Source organism: Scyliorhinus torazame, chromosome 14 (genome assembly GCF_047496885.1).
Source record: "Scyliorhinus torazame isolate Kashiwa2021f chromosome 14, sScyTor2.1, whole genome shotgun sequence".
NCBI classification, from domain to species: Eukaryota; Metazoa; Chordata; class Chondrichthyes; order Carcharhiniformes; family Scyliorhinidae; genus Scyliorhinus; species Scyliorhinus torazame.
In genome coordinates this window covers 71,182,650-71,205,552 of record NC_092720.1, presented here as the reverse complement: position 1 = coordinate 71,205,552, position 22,903 = coordinate 71,182,650, and the positions used below count along the sequence as shown (strand labels likewise).

The window sequence follows — 22,903 nt, the reverse complement described above, 5'->3', positions numbered from 1 at the left end:
AAGATTATTATTATTATTTCCACCCGAAAGTTCTGCCCACAGGCTGGAGTTTTCCGGCCGTTCCCGCTGACGTGTTGTCCGATTCCGCTGATGGCCAATCCCCGCCATGGGTTTCTTGGCAGCGAGGGGTGCATAAAATGGGCAACACCGTTGTCAGTGGTGGGACCAGCACCGCTGGCCAATGATGGACCACCTCTGTTGCCGCAAAACATCTGGTGGAAGGCATGGAAAATCCCGAAAATCCATCGAAAATCAAGCTGTCAAGGTTGTAACACATCACATTGGATACATAATTGACCTCTCCACACATCTTATTTGGAAAAAGACTTTGGGCTTGTAACAAGTCGCATGGCGAGGCAGCCATGTTTAATGCCTGCTTTTAAATCAGCAAAAGCTGTTCTGGGGACAGCCGTTAAACTAACTGCATGTCAACAAAGCAGCCAAGACAATAAACAACTATCTACCATGAAAGCGGGAGAGGGACCTTTCCCTCCAATTTCAAGTCCACCTTAGAAACAACCTCCTGGAAAGTCTGGCTTCACAGCTTACTGAAAGTTCACTGCTTTAGAAGACTTTCACTTCAATCAAAGCAGCTACTCATCGACAAAACCACAGGCCTAAGACAAAAGAGACGTTCATAAATTGTAATTGTCTTGTTTTATTCCCTCATCAGTATCTAATCTTTGTGTCGGCGATGGTGTAGGTGAGTCAAGTGAGTGAGACATTGTCCTCATTCGCGGCTGGTTTCTTCCAGTGCCACTGAAAAGTGAATAGAGTTTTGGCTGGATGGTCAAAGCTACGGGTCCTGCCACAGAGAAGGCCGGAGAAACCCGCCCATTGTGTTTTTTTAAACCTCCAGGCTGAGTGTGTGGTAATAAATAACCTTCCGAATTTTAAATTCACTTTTAAACTTACTGTTGGAATTATTCAAATTGGGACAATCATTCTGAGGGTTTTTAAAAAATCACACGCGCAAAACACAAACACATTTCGAAAGCCCATAAAATCAGTGACATCAGTATTAAAACTCTTCTATTGACACTTTTATTTTTTCCAAAGTTTTTGTAGTAGCAACACTTTGCTTAGAGCCAAGAGACAAACATGATCCAATAGAATCCCTACAGTGTTGAAGGAGGCCATTTGAATCACCTAACCTGCACCTACCTAGGCCTGTTTGCCCGTCCTATCCCTGTATCCCCACCTAACCTGCACATCAGGAGGTGACATACATTTTTGAAATACAATAAAATTTGGTTTCAGTGGCCACTGATTATTTGAGGAAGAGTACTGCTCGCGGTTTTGTATTTAAATCATCTTCTAATGAAAACTTTTCAGTTGTTTGCTGCTTGAATCTTGTGTTATGGCCTTACCTTACCTGCAAAAGTCCAGGCTGTCTGACTGAAAAATACGCAATTTCTGGAGAACAGAGTTTGTGCAACAGTTGAGGATAGAGTTCCCCCTTTTGTTCCTAACGACAACCTGAACATACGTTACAGCCAAAAGTGTGCCTAGTGTGAAAAATATTTTCTGTCTCGAGGTTCCGGCCCATTTTATTTTTATATTGCAAATGCAAAATCTCCCATGAACCAGTATCTAAAAACATAATTGTGAAAAATGATTTGCTTTAAAAAATGTATCTTGATGTATTTAAGAGTGGCAGCTTGGTGCAGTTTGACGTCTACTACTGAAAATGGGTTTACTACCACAAAGTATATTGATTTTAGAAGACTGAGAGGTAATCTCATTGGACATCTTGGAGAGCTTGACAGAGTAGATGCTGAGAGGCTGTATCCTTTGGCTGGAGAGTCTAGAACTGTGGGTCATGATCTCATGGTAAGGGGTCAGCCATTTAACACTTAGGTGAGGAGAAATGTCCTCATTCAGAGGGTTGTGAATCTTTTGAATTCTCTGTAGGTTAAAGGACTGTAGGTGCTCAGTTGAATATATTCAATACAGGGATCGATAGCTATCTGGTTACTAAGGGAATCAAAGGAAAGGGTGCAGAGGAGGTTTACCAGAATGTTGCCTGGTATGGAGGGAAGATCTTATGAGGAAAGGCTAAGGGACCTGAGGCTGTTTTTGTTTGAGAGAAGAAGGTTAAGAGGTGACTTAATTGAGGCATACAAGATGATCAGAGGATTGGATAGGGTGGACAGTGAGAGCCTTTTTCCTCGGATGGTAATGTCTAGCACGAGGGTGCTACAAATGTGAGGTAATGCATTTTGGAAGGTCTAATGCAGGTCGGGAATATACGGTGAATGGTAGAACCCTCAAGCGTATTGAAAGTCAAAGAGATCTAGGAGTACAGGTCCACAGGTCATTGAAAGGGGCAACACAGGTGGAGAAGGTAGTCAAGAAGGCATAGGGCATGCTTGCCTTCATTGGCCGGGGCATTGAGTATAAGAATTGGCAAGTCATGTTGCAGCAGTATAGAACCTTAGTTAGGCCACACTTGGAGTATAGTGTTCAATTCTGGTCGCCACACTACCAGAAGGATGTGGAGGCTTTAGAGAGGGTGCAGAAGAGATTTACCAGAATGTTGCCTGGTATGGAGGGCATTAGCTATGAGGAGCGGTTGAATAAACTCGGTTTGTTCTCACTGGAACAAAGGAGGTTGAGGGGAGACCTGATAGAGGTATACAAAATGATGAGGGGCATAGACAGAGTGGATAGTCAGAGGCTTTTCCCCAGGGTAGAGGGGTCAATTACTAGGGGGCATAGATTTAAGGTGAGAGGGACAAGGTTTAGAGTAGATGTACGAGGCAAGTTTTTTACGCAGAGGGTAGTGGGTGCCTGGAACTCGCTACCGGAGGAGGTGGTGGAAGCAGGGACGATAGTGACATTTAAGGGGCATCTTGACAAATACATGAATAGGATGGGAATAGAGGGAGACGGACCCAGGAAGTGTAGAAGATTGTAGTTTAGTCGGGCAGCATGGTCGGCACGGGCTTGGAGGGCCGAAGGGCATGTTCCTGTGCTGTACATTTCTTTGTTCTTTGTTCTTTCGAGGGGACATAGCTTTAAATTGAGGGGAGATAGATATAAGACAGACGTCAGAGGTAGGTTCTTTACTCAGAGAGTAGTACGGGTGTGGAATGCCCTGCCTGCAACAGTAGTGGACTCGCCAAAACTAAGGGTATTCAAATGGTCATTGGATAGACATATGGACGATAAGGGAATCGTGTAAATGGGCTTTAGAGTGGTTTCACAGGTCGGTGCAACATCGAGGGCTGAAGGGCCTGTACTGCGCTGTAATGTTCTATGTTCTAAGATGGAGCGGGAAAGTGGAGTTCAAAATGAAAGATCCACCATAATCTTATTGAATGATGAAGCAGCTCAAGGACCTTGTGCCCTATTCCTGCGCTGTTTGCTTGTGTACTTGAGTAAGCATTTTGAAATATCATTCCATTTGGATAACCCAATTTTAAATTACTTGTGAGGTCCTCTTGGGTTTTTTTTCTTTTTAAATTTAGAGTATCCAATTCTTTTTTTTTTCCAATTAAGGGACAATTTAGCATGGCTAATTCACCTAGCCTGTGCATCTTTTTGTGTTGTGGGGGTGAGAGGTATCAGAGTTTTAGATGAACTGGAGTTAATAAAGGCTGTCAAGGAGAATGGTAGACAAGTTGAGTGAAGTGTTAACAAAGGTACAAATGAGGGTTTCAGTGGCAGTAAAGTTGGAGAAGAGCGATATTTTGAAAATAAAAGTAAATAGTTTTGGTAAGGATTGAGTATGAGGTTTGCAGCTCAGCTAAATTTGACCTGCACACTGATGTTCCGCACTGTGAGTTAAGCTTGAGCAAGTGATCAGGAAGCGGAGTGATACCAGGATCTGAGGTACAGAACTTCTGGAGAAGCCGAATCACAGTAACTTCGATGTTGCTGGCTCATAAATTTCTGACTCATCTATGATTTCATATGTAGACAGGCAGTTGGACAACACAGCAATAGTCCTATAGATAGCGAGTTATATTTACTGAGCGCATTTAATGTAAAATAATGTCCCAAGGCATTTCACATGAGCATTTTTAGCCAAAACATGACACTGAACCACAGTAGATATTAGGTCAGATGACCAAAAGCTTGGTTAGAGAGCTAGATTTTAAGGATTGTCTGAAAGCAGGAGGGAGAGAAGGAGCGGGCTGGGGAGGAATTTCCAATCTTAGAGCCATGACAGCTGAAGGCATAGCCACCAATGGCAAAACACTTAATTCAGGGATGGTCTAGAGGCCAGAGTTACTGGAGCACGGATGTCTGGAGGTTGTTGGACCGCAGAAGAGTATAGAGATAGAAAGTGCAAGACTGCTGAAGGGTTTAAAAACAAGGATGAGAGTTTTAAAATCGAGGTATTTCTTAACCGAGAGACAATGTAGGTCAGTGAACACAGTGGTGATTGGTGACTGGCACTTGATGTTGAGTAGGACACAGGCAAGGTTTGGATGACCTCGAGATTACTTGGAATAGAGCATGTGAGGCTGGCCAAAAGGGTGTTAGAATAGCCAATAAACCTGGATGAGGTTGTCAGCAGCAAATGAGCAGAAGCAGGGGCAGAAATAGGTAATCTTATGGAATTGGAAATGGGTTGTCTTAGTGATGACTTTGAAATGCAGTTGAAAGCTTCTTGGGACTAAGGATGACACCAAGGATGCAAAGCCAGTTGCCAGGAAGAGGGGTGTAATCAATGGTTAGGGAATGGAATTGGTAGCAAAAGGCAGTGGCTTCTGTCTTCTCAATACTTGTTGGCGAAATGTCTGCTCATTATCATAGAATTTACAGTGCCGAAGGAGGCCATTCAGCCCATCGAGTCTGCACCGGCTCTTGGAAAGAGCACCCTAACCAAGGTCAACACCTCCACCCTATCCCCATATCCCAGTAACCCCACCCAACAGTAAGGGCAATTTTGGACACTAAGTGCAATTCATCATGGCCAATCCACCTAACCTGCACATCTTTGGACTGTGGGAGGAAACCGGAGCACCCGGAGTAAACCCACGCAGACACGGGGAGAACGTGCAGACTCCGCACAGACAGTGACCCAAGCCGGGAATCGAACCTGGGACTCTGGTGCTGTGAAGCAGTTGTGCTAACCACAATGCTACCGTGCTGCTCATCCAATACTGGATGTCAAATAAGCAACATGACAAATCAGAGACAGTGGAGGGTTCAGGAGAGGTGGTTGTGTGGTTGTGAGGTGGAGTTGGGTGTCATCAGCATACTTGTGGAGGATTCCAGTGGCATAATGTAGGGGCGCATGAGGTGGCTCCTGCTGGAGAACTGTAATTTTGCCCCTATCCTTGGTGCCACGGGTTGTTTTCTCCTCGGAAACTCACGTTGGCTATCCGAATAGAGATCTTTTATTGCTGAAATGCCCCCAAAAAGCAGCGAGCAGAAAGCTGGGAGCAGAAACACACCAACGGAGTCTGAAGCCTCTTGGAGCTCACTGGAAAGTAGGTGGTGGAGTCGGCTTCTGTATCTCCGTCCACTCCACTAATGGCCGAGGCTCTCTCTGGTACCTTGGCGAAAGAATTTGAGAAGCATCGGCAAATTGTGTCGGAAGATCTCAAAAGATCAATTGAAGAGGCCTTGCCCTCCATTCGAGCAACACTGGGGAAAAGTAATGCAATTGTCGAGGTCCAGGGAGCCACGATCAAGAGTATGGAGATGGTCTTATCTGAACACAGCAATCGGATTTCTGTGCTGGAATCTGAACTGACGTGGGTGGCCGAAATGAATAAATTACTGAGAGCCAAGATGACCTAGAAAACAGGTCCAGGAGGCACAATATCTGGATTGTGGGGTTACCGGAGGGGATTGAGGGCTCTACCACCCATGGAATACTTCTGGGGCATATTCTGCAAAACGGTGGGTGAGAGTGGATTCACATCCCCACTTGAACTGGACCGAGCCCAACACACACTTCGGCATAAGCCTCACCCTGAAGACCCACCTCATGCGGTGATTGTGAGATTCGACAGCTTTAAGGAAAAGGAGAAGGTTTTTCGATGCACAAGGGGACACCACAATTTGTGCCACTCCATCAGGTCTTATCAGGACATGGGTGCAGAGCTTTCAATTAAAAGAACCATGTTCAATGGAGACAAGGCCACCATAAGAGTGGAGTCCGGTTCAGGTTGGTCTCCCCAGCTCGTCCCCGAGCAACTTTTGAGGGAAAGGACTATTTCTTTGATGTGCTAGCAGATGTGGACTGTTTTGTTAAAAAGCACAAATTAGGCGCGTTGTAATTTTCTTTTGGCTCTGTCAATGGCATGTTGTATTGTTGGTGTTTCATGTTTTTTCTTTTTGTTGGGATTGCGTTCTTATACTCCTTGATTAGACTTATACTATGTGGGGCTCCATTCTTTGTATTTTGTTATTTGTATCTATTTGTTCAGTTGGGTGTCTCCCTGCTAACTAGGGAGTTAGTTAATGGGAGCGGTTTTGGAATTTCTTCAGCCAGAGAGTGGTGAATCTGTGGAACTCTTTGCCGCAGAAGGCTGCAGAGGCCAAATCGCTGAGTGTCTTTAAGACAGATATTGATATGTTTTTGATTCATAAGGGGATCAGGGGTTATGGGGAGAAGGCAGGAAAATGGGGATGAGAAAAATATCAGCCATGATTGAATGGCGGAGCAGATTTGATGGACCGAATGGCCTAATTCTGCTTCTATGTCTTATGGTCTTATGGAGGGTTCGCTGCAGTTCTTGTTTCGTTAGAGTTTGTTAAACATAAGTTGTAGTTTTAGCGTAAGTTTTTGTTTGCCTCGCTTCTATTTGTATTTGGATATGATCACATTCAGTGGCGATGGTTGTTGGGAGGAGATGGGGTAGTTTCCTGATGGCGTCTGTTGTTTTTTCTTTGTCCTGTCATTTTACATGGTTTGATGGCCATCTTGGGTGGATCTTTTTGCTTTACCTTTTACGTATCTTTTGGTTAATCTCTCTTGGTGGGAATGGCTGATTCTGGATTGAGGAGGGGTGGGAGACCTCCAATTTGTTTGGAACATTAGGGGTTTGAATGGCCCAGTGAAAAGGTCGAGGGCATTTGCTCATCTCAAGAGTTTGAGCTCCGATGTAGTGGTTTTGCAAGAGACCCACATGCGGTTTAGAGATCAGACTAGGTTGCACAAGGGGTGATTGGGTAGGCATTTCACTCTGGTTTTGGCTAGAGTTTTGGCGCTTTTTGCATCGCAAACCAGAGACTTTTTTTTCACATGTCCACCAAGCATATTCACGTATCGATTTTTTTGTTTTAGTTTTGGACAGTGCTCTCCCCCTTTCAGTGGTGGTGGCTGAATACTCAGCAATTGTTATTTTGGACCATGCCTGTACTTTATTGATTGGTTGCTAGAGTCTGGGCCCACAAAACATCCATGCTGGAGATTAGATATAACATTGTTAGTGGATAAAAAGGATTTCTGAGCGTATGTCCACTCCCAAAGAGGACGATATAAAACCTAACAAATCCAAGTTTTAGGAGGTTCTTAAGGCAGTCTTGGGGGAATTATCTCTCTTTTGGTGAGGACTACGAGGTTGGAGCAGCAGAGGCTGGTGGATCCCATTTTAGTGGTGGATCACCAGTACTCGCTTAATCCTACTCCGGAGCTACTGGCAAGTAGGAAAAAAACTACAGACCCAGTTCAATCTTTTGTTGACTGGCAGGGCGGTAAGTCAGTTACAACGCTTCAGGGGCTCTTTTTATGAATGCGGGGAGAAGGCCAATCGCCTTTTGGCTCACCAGCTCAAATAGCAGGCTGCCTTTCGGGAGTTCACACGGATACTCCAGTCGAGCGGCAACCTTGTTTCCGATCCTCCTCCGGTTAATGCAGCTTTTGAATCTTTTTACTGTGATCTTTATAGATGGACTGGTCATGTTCGGCTTTCCGGATGGTTTACCCATTCCAATGGTTGAGATGGATAGGAGCACGGAGTTGGAATCCCCATTAGGCTCTGACAAAATGTTAATATTTATTGGGATGGTGCAATCTGGCAAAGCCCCTTGGCGGATGGCTTTCCGATTGAACCAAGGCTGTAATGAGGTCAGGAGTTAAATGGCCCTGGCGGAACCCAAACTGAGCGTCAGTGAGTAGGATCTTGCTGAGTGAGTGCCATTTGATAGCACTATTGACAACACCTTCCATCATTTTGCTGATGATTGAGAGGAGACTGATGGGCGGTAATTTACTGGGCTGGATTTACCCTGCTGTTTGTGTACAGGACATACCTGGGAAATTTTCCACATTGCCAGGTAGGTGCCGGTTTTATAACTGTGTTGTAACTGCTTGGCTAAAGACACGGCTGGGTCTGGAGCACTAGCCTGGTGCACAAGCCTTCGGTACCATTGCTGGAATATTGTCAGGACCCATAGCCTTTGTAGTATCCAGTGCCTTCAGCTGTTTCTTTATTTAAAAAAATTTAGAGTACCCAATTACTTCTTTTTTTCCAATTAAGGAGCAATTTAGCGTGGCCAATCCACCTAACCTGCACATCTTTGGGTTGTGGGGATGAAACCCACGCAGACATGGGGAGAATGTGCAAACTCCACACAGACGTGACCCAGGACCAGGTTTCGAACCCGGGTCCTCAGCGCCGCAGTCCCAGTGCTATCCACTGTGCCACATGCCGCCCTTGACGCTTCTTTATAATACATGGAGTGAATCGAATTGGCTGAAGACTAACATCTGAGGTGCTGGGGACCTCTGGAGGAGGCCGAGATGTGGCACCCACTCAGCACCTCTGGCTAGAGGCCACCCAGTAGTCTCTCTTTGTGCCAAACATTCTCTTCAGTTTCTCTTTTCTTGTCCCATTTTCCCCTTCACTTTGACTTTCAGTCCCCTAATTTATTTTTACATCCCAACAATCTGTTTCTAAGCCCCAGTCAATTTCTGTTCAACCTTTACTCGTCGTGGTGAGAATGTGAAACACACCACCTCATGGAGTGGTTGAGGAAAATACCATGGATCCATTTAAGAGAAAGTTAGATACGAGGAGGGAACAATAGAATGAGATGAGATACTGGGGAAGGAATAGAATGAGCTAAGGTACTGGAGAAGGCCATTTTTGAGGGGAATGTGCTCCACATAGACCCATAGGTTGGAATTAACTGTTGCCGGACCAGACCCCAACAGTTACTAGAATACTGGACAGAAACCCAAATATTTAATTTTAATTTTGTAAGACTGAGGAGGGGATACTTCACTCCAGGAGTGATTTCATGAAGAAATAGGGATATGGTATATTAAAACAAACGTTATTACTAGCCCAGTGTTACAATAGCTTTAAAATCACACGAGAAAATAGCTTACAATTACCCGTTAAATAATGCTAATCTATACAGTGAACACGGTAACAGCTGACTTTATTCCCACTCAAACAACAAAAAAACCTCACCTCTCAATCCACTGTTAAAAACAGTTAGCCCTCGGGAATACCTGCTTTACAGACATGTTCTTTGAGAAAGAGTGATCTTATGCCACTGCTTTAAAGAAAAGATCTGAATTCTGTCAGAACTATGCAGAAATTCTGACTGTATTTCTTCAGAGGCTGTTTCAGCTGGTTTCAGATCACCTTCTAACCACACTCTTCTTAACTGCTTGGAAAGAAACTGCTAATCTACCTACAGACATATCTTTTAACTGAACTGAGGTGCTTGACTTCTGCTCACAACTCCATCTAAAACTCAACAAACACTGCTTTTCTGCAAAATGCCTGTTACCGTGGCTCTCTCAGTAATTACAACATTTTACCAAGCTGAAATCAAATTTTTTTCTGTGTAATCTCTCTTGCTTCTCCTTATCTCAGTCTATCACTCTCTGTTAGTGTAGGGAGCACTGCCAGTAGCCATGAATGTCTCAGCTGGGCCGTAGGTTACACAACTGGCACAGGCCCATGCAGCTGCGTCCAGAAGAAACTTTCTTTGGTGGAGCAGTTGTGGTGAGGTGTGCCTTGGGGGATGGGGAAAGGTGGGGGGAGGTGGTGTCAGAGGTCAGTGGTCCCAGAGCAGGCTCAAGTTACAGAGGTTAACAGTAGCAGTGACAGTGGCATTGAAAATAGGCACAGGTAGGGTACTGCTCTTTCTCCTGGGACAAAAGTTCAAAAGCACACTGGGAACCAAATAACTATTGGGTTGGGGAGTAGGCAATATTGTCTCATGAACTGTCTACGTGAGGCATGTTTTGTGTGTGAAAGGCACAATGCAAATGCAAGTTTTTATTGTTTCCTCAAACCATGACTTCTACAATGTTCTCCACGTGCCTTCAATTTACTTATGCTCCAACTTATTTGTTATCCCCCTACCTGAGTCTTGGCTGGCAATAGGCCCCACTCCCTTACACCTCAGCTCTTACCGATCCCAAAGGCACTCTTTCTCTGTGCATATTTAAAATCTTCATTCTCATTGAGAAATTCATCCCGGGCTTTGTACGATCTTATTTTTCGAACCGCCATTAACGTAATGTTTGAGCCATCAGTTGTACTCGGGCCTAATGTGCATCCTTCTGCCATCATTGAAAGTGAGGCCTGCTGCCATGTAGGCTGTAATCCCTGGAACTCTCGCCTAAACCCCACCACTTTCCATTTCACTTCCTCATTTGAAAATCAACTTTTCAAATTTAAACAGTGGTGATTAACCGGTGAGGGGCGAGCACTGGTGGCGGGTGAAACTCCCACCTCCCGCCCGAAAACGGCCAGAGAATGGCCGGGTCCCGGGCCGCGCATGCGCACAGCTGACGACCTGTAGCGGTCGTGCCGTGCAACAAGGCGCTGGCCGTCCGTGGACTTGACCCTCCATCTGCGACCCCACAGCCCACTCCGTGGCCACCCCCACCAGCCCCCCCAGCCCTCGCAGAAGCCCCACCGGCTAGTGGCACGGAGCACGGCTGAGTGTGGCGGCACTGGACACCGTCCGCTGCCGCCATACCGAGTTCCTGCATGGCTGAGGCCACACGTGTCCTGTGCCATCGGGAAGTCGGCCCATCGGCGGTGGAGCATCGCAGGAGGGCCGGCCGATGACGTGCCAATGCCGTTGCAATGGCGCGCAATGCGATTACACCATTTCTGAGGGGGCGGAGCAACAGAGAATCCCGACCCATGTTTTTGGCTATCATTCCAAACTATTCTACGGTTCAACATCTGTTTTTCCTTTTTGTAGCACCTTTTGTACATTTTCTCTATCAAAAGGATTAATGAATGCAAAGTTGCGTATTTTCTTCATGTTTTCAAGAGATTGCTGTTGACTCAGTGAGTAATTGTCACGTGGTATATGGAAGATCCAAAATTCAATCTCTGGAGTTTGCAGAGTTATCTGACTTCAGTCAGTCAACAATTGGGATCAATGTACCAATGGATTGGTGATAAGGCAAATTCGGCAGTGGTTGTTGCCCCTGATGTTAGTGAACAAGTTCTGCTTGTAGCAACGCTATGTTAGGACAGGGTTAGGTTGAATCTTGATGCGACTTGTATGAGATGCTGTGGAGTACCATGTTCCTCTGGACTGCAAAATCAGTCCATGTTTTTGAGGGAATTGAAAGGGTGGAGATTGAAGCTCCTGGTAAATGGAAGTAAAATAATGATTTGTTTTTAACTCCCAGGCAGTCTGCTGAACCATTTCATGGGGTATATGTATCAGTTTCACTCTCCTGTTTTAGAAAATGTGATTTTATTTTAGCCAATCAATGGACCATTCTCTGCTTTAATGCCTACATTTCAATTTTCACAAAAACTCCCCTCACATTTCTATTTAAAAAATAATTTCTATAGACTTGTGGTACGTTTTATGCCTTAAAGCATACTATCTCTTCAAGTAATTTTGCAAAGCTCTACTGCCAATTTGATTAATTATTTCCTTACAGTAATAGAGGAATGTGTAAAAACTAACCATATTTCCCGTGAATGTTATTCTAATCCAGGTATAATTTGTATTTTATTTTATTTTCATTATGGACATTGCATGGTTTGTTAGTGCTCACACTCTACAAATGGTCAACACAAATTTTTCAATCAATGAGCGTCAAGCATTGATATTATTTGAAGCAGTCCATACTTGCATTGTGCAGTCATTTGGCTCTCCTGTGATTTGCTACGTTGATGGAACTCCCTGAAAGCACCGGGTTTGCCATTATGGCCAATGTCCGTTTTTGTTCCTTTTTTTACAGCTCCTGAAATTGATGAAGCAGCAGTGATGCAGCTGGCTGAGATGGGTTTTCCACTAGAAGCATGTCGGAAAGCAGTGTACTACACAGGAAACCTGGGGGCTGAGTTGGCGTTTAACTGGGTCATAGCACACATGGAGGAACCTGGTAAGCTTAGAAGCCAGATAACCAATTCGCGAGTACAAATTATTGCGGGTTTCCTGACGAAACGTGCAGTGGTAAATTCAGTTTAAACTTTTCAGTGAGATGCTTAGTAATGCTGATGGACCAGCTTATCCAAGAATAAAACTAAAACGGGCTGGTGTGAAATATCTCAACATCTTCTCTGAATGAGACATTGCCTGTTTTGCTGGCTGTAGGGAACAGCAGCTGCCACAGTTATGTGTGTAGTTGATCACAACTCCTCCAGAAATTTGTAACCTTTGGGATCATTCCATATTTTAAATTAAAGTTGCATGTTTTCTGTAAGGATTTTGAATAAAAACAGTATTAAGGTGTCACGTGAGGTCAAAATGCCACCATATGCAGTTACAGAGGGTGGCTCAGTGGTTTTTACATGGTGCAAAACAAATGCATTGGCTTGGAAGATGTACTCTGTACTATTAAAATTGCAGATCTGAAGAGAGGATGGATTCTTTAATCATTAATTTTTTTCTTTATATTTAAATTTTTCAATGAAACCTCCTTGTCCCCATTAGATTTTGCTGAACCACTATCAATATCAGGATATAATGAGGTTAGCTATAATGAGGTTGGTCTAGCAGGAGGGGCGTCTTCAATGGAAAACCAGCCACCAGAAGAGATTGTTGCCATCATTACATCCATGGGATTTCCCAGGAACCAAGCCATTCGTGCATTGAAAGCAACTGTAAGTCTGAGTTCCCATCATATTTTCACAGCAAATAATTGAACACAAATGGCTTAACTCCTTGTATCATTCTGAAACCTGAGATTGCTGATGTGCCTAAACTGTTAAATATTCAGTAACCTTATAAAACAAAGCCTTTCATGTAAATTGGCAATTACGTTAAAGGAATAGTTCCTATTCAAGTGTAAACATCTGTGTTTTAAGTTGGTCAGTAAATGGGAGTTGGTGTGATATATAGCCATGTAGACCATGAAGAACTCTGTTTCCATAAGTGACCTGTGTTTAATTAGGTAACTCAGCACTGAGCATCAGATGGATTTTTCAGTGACCTTCATGTCCTTGAGTTTGATGGGAAATCAGCCCCCCATTTCTTCTATTGTATTATATCCAGTGTGTCTGTTGGGAATTTATTTTTATTTGTTCATGGGGTGTGAACATTGCAGTCATGGTTAGCATTTGTGGTCAATTCCTAGTTTCCCTTGGGAAGGTGGTGTTGCGCCGCTGCCTTCAACCACTGCAGTCCACCTGGAGTAGGCACACCCATAGTATTGTCTGGAGGGAGTTCCAGGATTTTAACCCAGTGACAGTGAAGAACCAGAACATAGTTCCAAGTCAGGAAGGGTGGCTTGGTGGGGAACTTATAAGGTGGGATGTTCCCATGTGTTTGCTGCCTTGTCCCCTTCTAGGTGTAGAGGTAACGGGTATGGACGTGCTGTAAAACCGCTTGGGTCATTATCCGTGTGGAGTCTGCACGTTCTACCCTTGTCTGCATGTGTTTCCTCCGGGTGCTCCGATTTCCTCCCACAAGTCCCGAAAGACGTCCTTATTACGTGAATTGGACATTCTGAATTCTCCCTCTGTGTACCCGAACAGGCGCCGGAATGTAGCGACTAGGGGATTTTCCCAGTAACTTCATTGTAGTGTTAATGTAAACCTACTTGTGACAATAATAAAGATTATTATTTTAAAAGGAGGCTTGGTGAGTTGCTGCAGTGCATCTTGTAGATGGAACACACTGCTGACACTATGCTGATGGTAGAGGGAGTAAATGTTTCAGGTGGTGGGTGGGGTGCCGATCAAGTTGGCTGCTTTGTCCTGAAAGGTATTGCGCTTCAGTGTCATTGGAGCAGCACTCATTGAGAGAAGTGGAGAGTATTCCTTTACATCCCTAACTTCTGCATTGGAGACTATGGACAAACATTGGTGAGTTCCTCTCTGCAGAATCCCCAGCCTCTGATCTGCTCTTGTAGCCACAGCATGGAAATGGCTTTACATGTATATTTGAGAAGAGACGTTTGGGTTTGACTATTACGTGCATTTTTCCACAATTAAATAACCAGATGACCAGCTGTTTAGTCTTGCAAATTGTTAGGATTCCTGTAAAGATTAAAAAGAGATGGAATTCCCAGTGACAGACGTAAAGAACCGAAGAACAGTATTCCAAGTTTTTGAGACTTTTACCGCAACAAATAAACTAAAATTAACCCAGATAAAAGATTATGTAACAGGCAACCAGTACATCAAACTAACAAAAAGGTACTATCACATTAAGTAACTAATGCAATTGAAATCCAGCAAGTCTTCGCTATTGTCAATTAATTTAACATTCTTTCACTTTAACGTCATCAGAAATGTAGTGTTAGTATATTTAACATTGCTGGTTTCACTTTAAGATAATTTACCATTGACGTCCTCTTCTGTAGCTTGTCTGCTGACATAAGTTTTGCCCAAGGCTTACACCCTCGCCCTCAATCTCTCTACCTCCTTCTCTTGGCTTTGCTTCTCCTGGCCTTGCCGACTGCCCCTCTCCTCCCTCTTGCCTCTTCGCCTTGCCATCTCCCATCTTCATCTCCTGGCATCTGTTCTTACCTTAGCCCTCGGGATCTGTTCTTAAGTGGCTCCCTACTTCTGGTTCTACTCCTGGCTACCCTTAGATATCACTACAGTGCAGATGGAAGCCATTCGGCCCATTGAGTCTGCACCAACCCTCTGAAAGAGCACCCCCCCTAAGCCCATGCCCCTACCCTATCCCCGTAACCCAGTAACCCCACCTAATCTTTTTAAGGGGCAATTGACCATGGCCAATCCATCTAACCTGCACATCTTTGGACTGTGGGTCGAAAATGGAGCACCCTGAGGAGATACATGTAGACGCAGGGAGAATGTGACCCAAGGCTGGAATTGAACCTGGGGCCCTGATGCTGTGAGGCAGCAGTGCTAACCAATGTGCCACCATGCCACCCTTCTGAACTCTGACTAAGTCCTGGGCTCCATGTAGCAGTAGAGGTTTGATCATGCCATTTGTTCAATACAGGTGGCTATTCAAGCAAAGCACATTGGTGGAGGCTGGGATTCCCCCAAGCCTCCGCAAGGCAGCTCACCATTGGCTGCGCAAGGCAGCTCAACATGGGCTGCTGGAAGGATCTTCTGGTCCCACCGAAGTCAAAGGCCATTTGAATTGCTCACTGCAGAACCAGCCACGGGGGGGAGGGAGGGTCGTCTTTGGTGGGACTGGAAGACCCGGCCACCAGGAAGGGCTGGAAAATCCCTTCCTGTATCTTCATTATTGATACTCTGGTACCTTTTCAACCTGATGATGTAACAGAGATGCTTTTCATTAGGACTCAGTAGATTTTATTATGAAAGAGTAAATTCCACCATTGCACGGCTATTTCTGTAGAATAACAACCTGGAGAGAGCATTGGACTGGATCTTCACACATGCAGACAATGAGGATGAGAACGAAACAGCATCGGATGTTGATACACAATCACACATTATTACAAATGCAGAAGCAGAACCAGCAGGGCCCAGAATCAAGGATGGACCTGGAAGTAAGTGTACTATTTTTAAAGTACATGCTAGCAGACCAGAAAGGTACAAAACAAACAAGAGCTTTATTGGAAAGGTATTTTCTCACAGGCTGCTAGAATAGACTGACTGGTAGCCCACCCAAGCTGCTGATGACGCCATCAGTACGACACCTGATCAAACTCTTAAAGTGACCTTGTTCCAACTAGGGCTTTCAAGCACAAATTTACAAAATGAACAATTAACACAACAGTCAATAACTTAGACGTTTTGGAGGACATTGATTTCTGTGTGGTTGTCGACAGACCTCGGGCGTCTGCTTTTTCGTGTTGACTGTAATTTCTGGTGTTTTTGATTGATTTTGGATATCGTCCATTGTTGCCTGAACCCAAGTGGATATATGGGGCTGGATTCGCCGCAGCCCTGTGCCGGCCATTCTCTGGGACCCAAGAATCGGCGTGACCGCGGATTATGCCACACAGCTGGGGGCCCATTGACCGAGGACAGCCCAGCGATCCTCCACTCCCGACCGGCCGGGTTCCCGACGGCGTGGAACTAATCTGCTACTGCCGGTCAGGATGCTCGCGTGGAGACTGCGGACTCAGTCCGTGGCTGCCCTGGTGGAGGGGGCGGGGGGGATCGGACACCGGGGGAGGCCTTATAGTTGGCCGAGGGTTAGATCCGCATGGTTAGATGATCGGGTGCGCGGCCAATCGGGGGGGGGGGGGCGTCCAATTTTTCTGCCTGCTTCCACGGTCCGAGTCCGCCATGGAGCTCGGCGTCGCCGCTGTGCGCATGCGCGGACTCCAAACCGGAAGTGCGGGGGCCCGTACCCCCAGCTATAGCTGCGAGAATTACTCCGGGTCCCTGCTAGCTCCCTGCAGGGCATTGAATTAGCTGATCTTTTTTCCAGGAATCTCTGGCGTTTTTACGTCAGCGTGGGGACATAGTCCCATTTTGGGAGAATCCAGCCCAGGGTTTGACTCGGTCTTGAAATGTCCTCACTGTCTTCCACAGTTGTTTCCGCTATTTTAAGGTTCTCAGGTATGGACAGGTCTTCACTTGGCACAGTTTGTCCGGACTCTCGGCTGACTCTGTCTCTGGCAAACTTGTTCTAGCTGACAAAATGTAATCAGTGTGTCTTCTCCACACTTCATTGTCCCGAGTTTGAACAGTCTAGGAGACCGGTCCTGTCTGTGCCAAGAAGAATGGACATCACTGGTGGTATAGTTCATTGCCAATACTTCCTGACCTTTCTGAAAAACACAGCGTTTAGCCCTGTTCTCACATTGCCAAACCTGACTTTGCTGGGCCAGTTTCTTTGTGGTATTGGCAAGTACAGGCTTGCAGACCACAAAGGTACAAAATAAACAAGAGCTTTAATGGGCAGGTATATTCTCACAGATTGCTAGAATAGCCTGACTGTTAGCACGCCCAAACTGCCGATGACATAATCGGTACGTCACATGATCAAAATCTTAAAATGACCTAGTTCCAACTAGGAACATACATGAATACACAACAGTAAATTCACTGGATTGCGTTAACACATGCTGCCGGGTAACAAACCTAGGTTTCCAAAATTAAACAGAAGTAATTTATAAAATGAATTATGCCACAGATTAGGCATGAGTAATATTGTGTAAAATTTAATGGAAAAACATAATGCTGATTTCTTGCATTAATTATCTGTCTGATTGTTGAAACTTACTCTCACTGTAACATGTGTCTAATATGAAAGGTTACATTTTTGTTGTGTGGTGAGATTCCCACCGAACACAAAGGGTGGGATTCTCCGACCCCGCGCCGGGTCGGAGAATCGCCGGCAGGCCGTGCAAATCGGCCCATGCCGGCATGCGATTCTCCGCAGTGCGAAGAATCGGCACCAGCGTGGTTGGCGTGGCACCAGTTCTACGCGGGACGTTCTACGTGGCTGGCCCGCCGATTCTCTGGCCCGGATGGGCCGAGCAGCCGTAGGAAAAGACCCTTACAAGCCGAGGTCCCGCCGGCCCAGAGCAAGTTAGAATGGCGCCGGCAGGACCTCGGCGTGTAAGGGTCGGGTGGCGGCCTGTGGGAGGGGGGAGGGGGAGTCCGATCCCGGGGGGGGGCCTCCGATGTGGCCCGGCCCACGATCAGGACCCACCGATCGGTGGGCCGGCCTCTGTGGCTGGGGGCATCCTTTCCTACGCTCCGGCTCCTGTAGTCCTGTGCCATGTTGCGTTGAAAGAGGCCACTGCGCATGCGCGCGTTTGTGCCGGCGACACTGCGCATGTCCTCGTTGGCGTTGGCGCAACTGCACATGTGCGGATTCCGCGGCGCCCAGTTCGCGCCGTGATCTGCAGCTGGAGTGGCGTGAACCACTCCAGCGCCGTGCTGGCCCCCTGTAGGGGTCAGAATTAGACGTGGGCGCGGCCCGTTCACACCGTCGTAAAACTCGACGGCGTGGACACTCTGCCGCGGGATTGGAGAATCTTTTGTTCTTTGATTTCCTATTGTAATGCAAAACATTTGATTGCATTGAAAAGTGATGATCAACTAATCACAGTTTAATTTTTCCTGCAGTTTATAGAATTCTTGATTGAGTAGAATGTGATAAAAATAACACCTAGTCAGTTTCATTGAAACTGGGACTTTCAAATTATCATGCGAAGACTTAATGCCTTTATTTGAAATTTCTTTTTCTTCTACTTTTACACGGGAACTAACTCATTTAAAATGAGCAATTTTCTTCATTCTGTATTTTATACACACCTCCTAATCCTATTGGTCCTGGGATTATCTGATTGACATGTAAACTGTTGGCAAGGCCAGCATTTATCACGCAGCCTCAGTTTCTCTTGAGTAGGTGGTGGTGAGCTGCTTTGTAGAATTTGCTGTGGTGTAGGAGCTCCTGCAGAGCCGTTGAGACAAAACCTGACATAGACCTTCTTGCTTTCTGTGCTATTATCCATTCTATATCAGCTTTGAGCTGAACGAAGACCACCCTGATGCCGCAGAATTCATTGCCAGCGTCGGGATGCCCCAGCTCTAGATGGTAATTGATAGCACACAGTCGGCTTGCACCCACCAGGGCATCAGGCAGTGCCCTTCATTAACAGGAAGGGGTTCCACTCCCTGAATGTTCAACCACCACCTCCGGATCATGCATGTGTGTGCACACCTCCCAGGGAGTGTGCATGACAGCTACATCCTGGCATATCCTGAGATGCCTGGCGTCTTCGAGGACCACCCCAGGATGACGGGTTGGCTCTTGGGGGAATAAGGGATACCAGCTGAGATAATGGCTGATGTTGGTAGTGCGTAGGCCAGCGACTGAGGCAGAGACCCAATATAACGAGGCCCATGTTGCCACCCGTGCTGTCATTGAACAGTATATCTGATTGTTCAAAATACGGTTCCTATGGGGGTGGCACGGTGACACAGTGGTTTCCATTGCTGTCTCACAGTGCCAGGGGCCTGGGTTCAATTCTAGCCTTGCTCATTGTCTGTGTCGAATTTGCACATTCACCCCATGTCTGCGTGGGTTTCCTCCGGGTGCTCTGGTTTCCTCCCACAGTTCAAAGGTGTGCAAGTTAGGTGGATTTGCCATGCTAAATTGCTCCTTAGTGTCCAGGGATGTGCAGGTTCGATTATGGAGTTACAGGAATAGGTTGGGGTGGAAGGGGGAGTGTAAATGGGTAGCTCATTTATAGGGTTGGTACAGACACGATGAGCTGAATGGCCTCCTTCTGCACTGTAGGGACTCTATGCAAGACTGCCCTGGTGGTGCATTGCAGTACACCCCCCCAGGTGGTCTCCCGCTTTGTGGTGGTTGCTGTGATTTCTACAACCTGCATCACAACCTGGCACAGCAGCGAGGCGACATGCGGGAGGAGCTCAGGAAGGACATGTGGCCTTGTCTGAGGAGGAGGAGAAGATGGACCAGGAGGGGATGGTGGACGAGCCCGGTTAGCATCTGCAGGAGGAGGATTGAAGACAAGGGTCCGGCATGCCTGGAGTAACAGGGAGACCCTCATCCTCACCCACCTCTCACAGGACAAGGCTTTGTCCATCAGCTCAACCCCCCTCATTCCCCTCCTTTCCCCCCATTTCCCCCCCCCCAATTCCCTCCTCCCCCCTGATTACTGTGCTCCTCAGTTTATGCAAATTTTGACTCCTGTCCTCCTGCTGACAGCGAGCTCACACCCATCCTTTGAACAGGGTCTGCACCAGGGGCTTTAATCTTGGACTCCTGTATGTGGGGGTGGGGGAGCGGAGGGCAATAGAAGGTTGAGGGTGGAAGCAGACCCGTTGTGAATATCAATGTGACAGGGGCTTCACATGTATCAGTGTAACATTTTTTAAAAGAGAACAGTTGACATTTCCAGTCCCTCTAGCTACAGTTTGTGACCCCTCCCACCACTCAATGATCAACAATCTTCTTGACATTACATGGTCTACTGCTACATCCAGGTTTGTCCCCAGGATGCACATTGGTGGTAGAGGCAGCTTGCCGCTTTTCGGGCCCTGCGGTCTTTGATGCCTTTGGCGGACGTCCTCTGGAGGACCTGGAGCCGGAGACCCCGGTCGACTTACCAGTGTCACTGGCATCGCCGTGCCACCCTGTTATGCCCGTTGCCCTTGAGATGCACCGTGTCAGGAGGGGGAGATTTGGAAGAACCGGTGATCACTATCATCTCCTTGGTGGCTGGCCCAGTGCTTCCTCCTCCCTGACAAATCCCGTGGGGCTCTGCTGGACTCCATGGGAGGGAGGGGCAGCTGGAGTTCCAGAGGCCTTTGTGGCATCCAGCTGTGCCTCACCTGGCGTCTCTCGATTGTCGTCACCATGGCGTCAACGCGCTCAGCGGTGCTCCTCAGTGACTGGGACATGCTCTACAGTGCCTCCACCTGCAACCAAAGAGAAAATGCTGGACAAGCTCAGAAGGTCTGGCAACATCTGTAGGGAGAGAAAAGACCTAACGTTTCGAGTCCATATAACCCTTTGTCAAAGCAGATGCTGCCAGACCTGCTGAGATTTTCCAGCATTTTCTCTTTGGTTTCAGATTCCAGCATCTGCAGTAATTTGTTTTTATCCAATGTCCACCTGCATCTGGGTCATGTCACTCATCGACTGGGACATGATGTCGCGACTCTCAGCCATGGTTGTCAAAGACTGAGCCACGCCTTGGACACCATCATTCAAGATGCCGACCTTGTGCTACAGGTTTTCCAGTGCGGTTGCTACCCTAGCAGTGTTGGCCTCAGTGCCACGCATTGTTGGCATCATCGCCTGCGTCCCAGCCTATTGGACTCCTCCAATTGGCTATGCACTTGCTAGAATGTCGCTGACATCCCAGCCCGAATTTCACTGCCGTGTCCTAGCATCTGCATCAGCGCTAGGATAACCTTGTACGGTTGTCCTCCTGGTCATGCTGCTAACACTGACTGCCGCTGCCATTCCGTCCCAGACAGTATTGGTGGTCCTGCTGCTGGTCCTCTGACCCCCTTGGGGGAATAGGATGTCCTGTCTTAGCCTGCACAGTGTCCAGAAGTCTGGGTGGGTCAGCATTGCCAAAGCGAGGAGCAGGTCTGTGCGCTGCCATGCTTGTCTGTTGACTGGGATTGAGAGGCGAGTCTGGTGAATCAGACAGTGAGACAGTAATGGCGAGAAGCTCGTGGGGGCTCATTTCCGGCACTAAGTGGTTTTAAAAATGAGCCGCAATCTCGCCCAGCGGCCATCGAGAAACGCTCCACCAATCACCCAAAATGACACTTAGAAATGTTTCCGTTAAATTCAGTCCTTCCTCACAGCTCTGACCTTTGACATTGTAAATTCATGCACTAACCCCAGCACTTGGATGTCTCTGTTAAGTGTTTTTAAATATGTTCTTATGATGCAAGCAATTCTGACCATTACAAACTATGTTAGAAGCATAAATCATATTGCTGCTGAATTACTTAGAAATTGTTCAGTAATTTCATAATGTAAAGGGTGGAATTCTCCCACCTAGGGTTAAATCCCGTGGTGGAGATGGGGACAGGGAGTGTTTCCCGCTGTAGAGTATGACGGGAAACCACGCCATCTCTTCTTGCCCCAACCTCATGAAATATGCACCGTTGTTTAGTGCCGTATTCCACAGAGCGAGCTTGATTGCGCATGTCTTGCCGTCATATCTGGGTGCCATATTGAAAAGGCATCCAACATCACTGATCTGCCATTGAAAAAAGAAAATGGATCTCCAGGAACACGTTGAGGCTGGAGGATGGACCTGCTTACTAACATGGAAGCTGGATGATCCACCTCTTCGATGCTCCTCCAACTCACAGCTGTGGAGTTCCAGGGTCCAGGCTCACTGGCAGCCTCCATCCCGAGATCGGGAGGCAGTACCAGGCATTCTTCAGATCAGTGCTGACTCCTGCATGGTGTTGCAGAAGTGTTCTGGACTGGTCTGTTTTCCTGCTGTCGTTGTAGAATCAGGTGTGGGGGGAGGAGATTCCGGTTGGGCCTTAATCTGCATTCCATTAGCGGGATGCAAATCAATTTCAGATGGGCCATCAGCGGGTTTCCCAATTCGCTATGATCGGCAGCAGTGGAAAATCCTAAGGGAAATTCATGCTGGTCAATTTTTAGGTTTTGTGACGAATTCTCCATTGAACCCGTCTGCTGGGGCATGGGAGAATTCAGCAACTGATGCACAACTGACTAAAGAGAAAATGCTGGAAAATCTCAGCAGGTCTGGCAGCATCTGTAGGGAGAGAAAAGAGCTAATGTTTCGAGTCCGATGAGTCTTTGTCACAACTGACTAAATTGCTTTATTTTCCAGAATGAGTTTTCGATCTCTGTAACGTGTAATTTAGTTATTTTATGCATCCCAGAATCACAGAATTTTTATAGTGCAGAAGGAGGCCTCATCGTGTCTGTACCAGCTCTCCGACTGAGCAGTTCACTTAAGTGCCATTATACCGCCTTCTCCCCATCACTCTGCAGATAAGAAGGTAATAAAGATAATGAAGGTCGGAACACTTTCTTTTCCCGCCAGTGTGGGTTGGCTTCAATGGGAAATCCTATTGACATGTGCCGGGAAGAGGAATCGCGCCGC

General features: G+C 46.6%; 1 protein-coding gene across 1 annotated transcript in view; it reads left to right on the top strand.

Moving 5' to 3' along the window:
- Positions 1 to 22,903, top strand: part of LOC140389801 (ubiquitin carboxyl-terminal hydrolase 13-like) — a 196,822-nt gene that overhangs the window by 151,105 nt on the left and 22,814 nt on the right. The window contains exons 16-18 of the mRNA XM_072474337.1: positions 12,149 to 12,292; positions 12,844 to 13,013; positions 15,694 to 15,847. Coding sequence (XP_072330438.1) covers positions 12,149 to 12,292; positions 12,844 to 13,013; positions 15,694 to 15,847 — 468 coding nt within the window. The remainder of the gene's footprint in view (positions 1 to 12,148; positions 12,293 to 12,843; positions 13,014 to 15,693; positions 15,848 to 22,903) is intronic.